Below are 4,329 nucleotides of genomic sequence, written 5' to 3'. Positions count from 1 at the left end.
AAGCCGTGTTCCTGCAATAGAAACAATGATTATGATTATATTTTTAATCCTTTAGTAACGGATACGAGGTTCACACGAACAAACCTAAAACAGGCCATACAACAAACCAATTTACCGTGTGATTTCCCCTTTATTTCTATGTCCACAACACGCTTCACATAAATCTATTCTCTATAAATTATTTATTCGTTTCCACAAAATGCATAATAATATTTTATGATATAATATTTCATACATTTTATAGCGTTCTCGTAAATTACGTTTGTATTGTTATTAAAAGCTGTTTGTGTGAAAATATTTCGTTAGTCTTCACTCAGATGAGTGTTTATGACGTATGTCTAAATTCTAAAGAAAATTGTTTAAACGGGGACTAATAAATTAACTTGTATTCTGTTAATAACAATAATAACATTGAAACAATGCTATCTCATTGGAAATAAGCGCTGTAAAGGACGCAATAGGACTACGTGAGCTTGTGTCTTATTTCAAACTAGCTTTTGCCCGCGACTTCGTCCGCGTGGAATAGTGACTTCCGGCAGAAAAGTATAGATAGCTGTGCCCGCGACTACGTCAGCGTGTAACTCCTTGTGTATTATTAATTTAAAATGTATTGGTAATATTATTTACATCAGGTTCACATGAGGCTTAAGGACCTATAGAATCAAAATACTTTAGCGCAAAGCTTCCGGGTAAACTATATTGAAAGTTGACCCGTCCGGCACGTGAACATAAAGATTTCTAGAACTGCTAACACGGGAAAGAGCAACGTATAACTGACCATGCGAGAAACAACTGACACCGAGATCTACTCCGGCAACATGAAAAGTCTGCCCTTGAGCCTTATTTATTGTCATTGCATAACACACCGATACTGGGAATTGCGTCCTTTTAAATTGGAATGGAAAATTATTTGGTATTAAGGGTATTCTGGGGATAAAGACGGTTTCTCCTGCACCGCAACCTGTTAAAATTTGAGCCTCGATTATATTTTGTTGCAACTGGGTTACTTTTAGTCGAGTTCCATTGCAAAGTTGTGGTGGTCTTAAATTTCGGAGTAGAATAATCGGAATGCCAATTTTTAAACAAATTTCGTGAGAAGGAAGTCCGGGCATATTTAAAGAATTTAAAAATTCTATCGGGTAATTAGTTGCTTCTTGTTCATCGACCATTCTATTTATTGATCTATAAACTTTGCTTTCCCCCTGTATATTCGACAGTATTTTGTTATTAATCTCAGATGCCTGGTCATTGCGAGGAGTTAAAATAGATCTTTCGCATAGCCAGGAATTGTCCCTATTTAATATATTTGTTACGTCACCGTAAACCGACGATATAAGATGTGGTTGAGATTGCACTATACAACATAATTCAGGCGTCAGAATAAGTTTTCCTTGGTGTAGTTGTGGATAGGTACCTTCACCAATCTTTAATAATGAATCAGAAAATTGACTATCATCCGGGTTATCTCCAGTTCTCACTCGCATGTTTATAGTCAAATGCACCGATTGTATATCACGCCACAAATAAGAGCTTTTCAGGCAAGCCCTAACCTCATCAGCTCGGGTTCCCCGTGGTATTACCGGTAAGGTTTGTCGGAAATCACCACAAAATAAAACCGTGATACCGCCCATTGGTCGATCATTTTGTCTTATATCCCTTAAAGTTCTATCTACCGCTTCTACTGCTTTTCGATGGGCCATCGTACATTCATCCCATATGATTAAATTACACTCGCGTAATACCTTTGCTTTGTCGCTATTTCTTGAAATACTACAGGTTGGACTTTCCGTGCGATCTAAATCAATTGGTATTTTGAACATAGTGTGAGCCGTTTTACCTCCTGGTAGCAATGTTGCAGCTATCCCAGATGAAGCTACGGCAAGAGCTATTTTACGCTGATTTCGAACATAAGCCAATATTAATTTAGTCAAAAAGGTTTTCCCAGTTCCTCCAGGTGCATCTAAAAACCATATTGTTCCCAAATTATTTTGAACACTTCCGCACACACGGTCATAAACTGAACGTTGTTCTGCAGTCATCATTGGGACACCGTTTTCTAATGTTGTCAGCAGTTCCATTAAGTTGTAACCAATCTCTGCGGAATATTCCCTATTAGTTACCTCTCCGACTGAGGTTGGTGTTGGCAAACCATATTCACATAGTGATTTACCGCCAACTGCTGTTAACTCATCCTGAAGAGCTAATAAGCACTGATTTATGGCAAGATCACGGAAATTATCATTAGTTGTGCCTTCATCATTGTTAGATATATTTCTAAGAAAGTCTTCTGAAAATTTGTCTTTATATTTTTCCCATAATTGTACAGCATCTGACAAATTACAAAATGTAAGTAATGTTACAAATAAATGACGTAACCGTCTTGAATTATCACTAACACAGGATTCTGCTAAAGCGTCATCCCAATGCTGATCATTTTCAAGCAAATGACGCGCTTGGCAAGCTGCATGATAACTGGGATAAACAACATTGTCTACTTTTCTCAAATCTATAAATGAGGTTGGTCCTCGCACAGTATGTAATAATAATCGCAAATAGAAACACTCAGCGTTGTTAGGATGAACGGTGTATACTCTACCAAGAACATGTTCTTTGAAAATACCTGACTCGCCATCTACAGGCCTGCCACGGCGTCTACGATTAAAGACACCTCGTTGCTTATCGTAGGTATAATACGATGGAACTTCTTCATATAAAAGAGATTTTGCAAAATCATCAGTTTGGCAAAGTCGAAAGAATGCTAATAAAGTTGTTTGTCTAGGGTTCTCTAACCGTTCTGTGACATTTTCGGTGTTGAAATATATACGTTGACCGCCTTCAAGATGAACATCCAGATGGGTCACAGGTGGATATCTTTCATGAATGTTGAAACTTAAGATCCGCCACACAGCTTCTGAAGAACTTATATATCTGCCTGACTGAAATCTTGTAACTTCATCATTTTCATTTCTCAAAGCAAATTTAGCTTGGTCACTGCCCTTATTAATGTACTTACAAATATATTTTATTGACTCTACACTATTACACATTTCAACATTTATGTGAGCTTGAAATGCTCTGGACAACACAGGAGAATACGGAACGACCCACCTATTGTCTAAAATAACCTGTTGTCCAGACACTCGCTTTTCAACAGTGAAACCACCAGTATCTCTTGAACGGCGACGATATTTCGGGTATCCATCATGTCCTGTTACAGTTTCTTCCACTAAGGCTTTTGGATATCTTTTAGTGCAACGACCGTCTTGCATGCAAGAAGAATTCACGTTAAATGCACCACATGGACCATGTATCATATGAGTTTTAACAATGTCGTATAACTCGGAATCTGCAATCGGACTTGGAATTTCGGCACTGATTAAACTGTCTACATCATTAGGTCGAACCTTATCTTTTAACCAAAGCAGGATATGTGCGTGGGGTAAGCCGCGTTTTTGCCATTCAACACTATACATATAACACAATACTTCTCCAAAAATGTTATCTTTGGTAAATAGATCTATCATTGATTTTAATTTTAAATGAAAAACTCTTGCGATGATATCATGGCGGTCATGCGGTGCTTGACCCTCAAGAAGCTCCCGAGTGATTTCATCCCACTTAGGATTGGTAGTTACAGTAATAAATAAGTCGGGACGTCCATATTTTCTTACGTAACAAAAAGCATCTTGAGTACGTTCGTGCATGTAGCGTGGACCACCAGTAAAAGAAGAGGGCAAAATAACTAAACGGCCCATATTCACCGTATCATTATCTTGCTGCATGGCGTCGCGAAGGTGCACGTATTCTTCAGCGCGCAGCTGCCTTTGATTAGATCGTATATAAACTAATCTTTCGGTTTCAATTTTTGCGTACATGTCTACAATAAACTGATTGAATAAGCCACGAAAACGTTGCAAGTATACAAACCTATTCCGTCTTACTTGCAATTGGTAACAGTAAAATTGAAGGCATGAAATCTTTTTATTATAAATAGGTGCGCCTGTATGCGGATCAGTTTGGTATAAAGCAAAATTATAACCATCTTCCCCTCGACAATATATCAAAGGATATTGCAAACCGTCGTAAGCCCTGTGGGTTTCGTAAATACGTTGTAAACGATTGTCTCTGGAACGGATAACGATATCACGCCTATCACATTCCTGGTCGACCAATACCACAGCAACTTCATTCGTGGATGGAGCATTATAACGCCCAGGGTGTTCCTGCGTTGGACGCCTATCGGCATTTATAACAATTTTATAATTGTTATCATCATCTCGAGGAAGAGCTTCTAATGCCGATTTAAAACTGCATACATACGAATTAATC

The 4,329-nt window shown here is 38.1% G+C and overlaps 1 protein-coding gene across 1 annotated transcript; it reads right to left on the bottom strand.

Annotated features, from left to right (window-relative positions):
* Positions 1–671: 671 nt before the first annotated feature.
* Positions 672–3,875, bottom strand: LOC123697545. Its single transcript, XM_045644089.1, has one exon. The coding sequence runs from the start codon at positions 3,873–3,875 to the stop codon at positions 672–674; it is 3,204 nt and encodes a 1,067-aa protein (XP_045500045.1).
* Positions 3,876–4,329: the final 454 nt, after the last annotated feature.

Source organism: Colias croceus, chromosome 14 (assembly GCF_905220415.1).
Source record: "Colias croceus chromosome 14, ilColCroc2.1".
NCBI lineage: Eukaryota > Metazoa > Arthropoda > Insecta > Lepidoptera > Pieridae > Colias > Colias croceus.
This window is presented reverse-complemented; position numbering and strand designations above follow the sequence as displayed.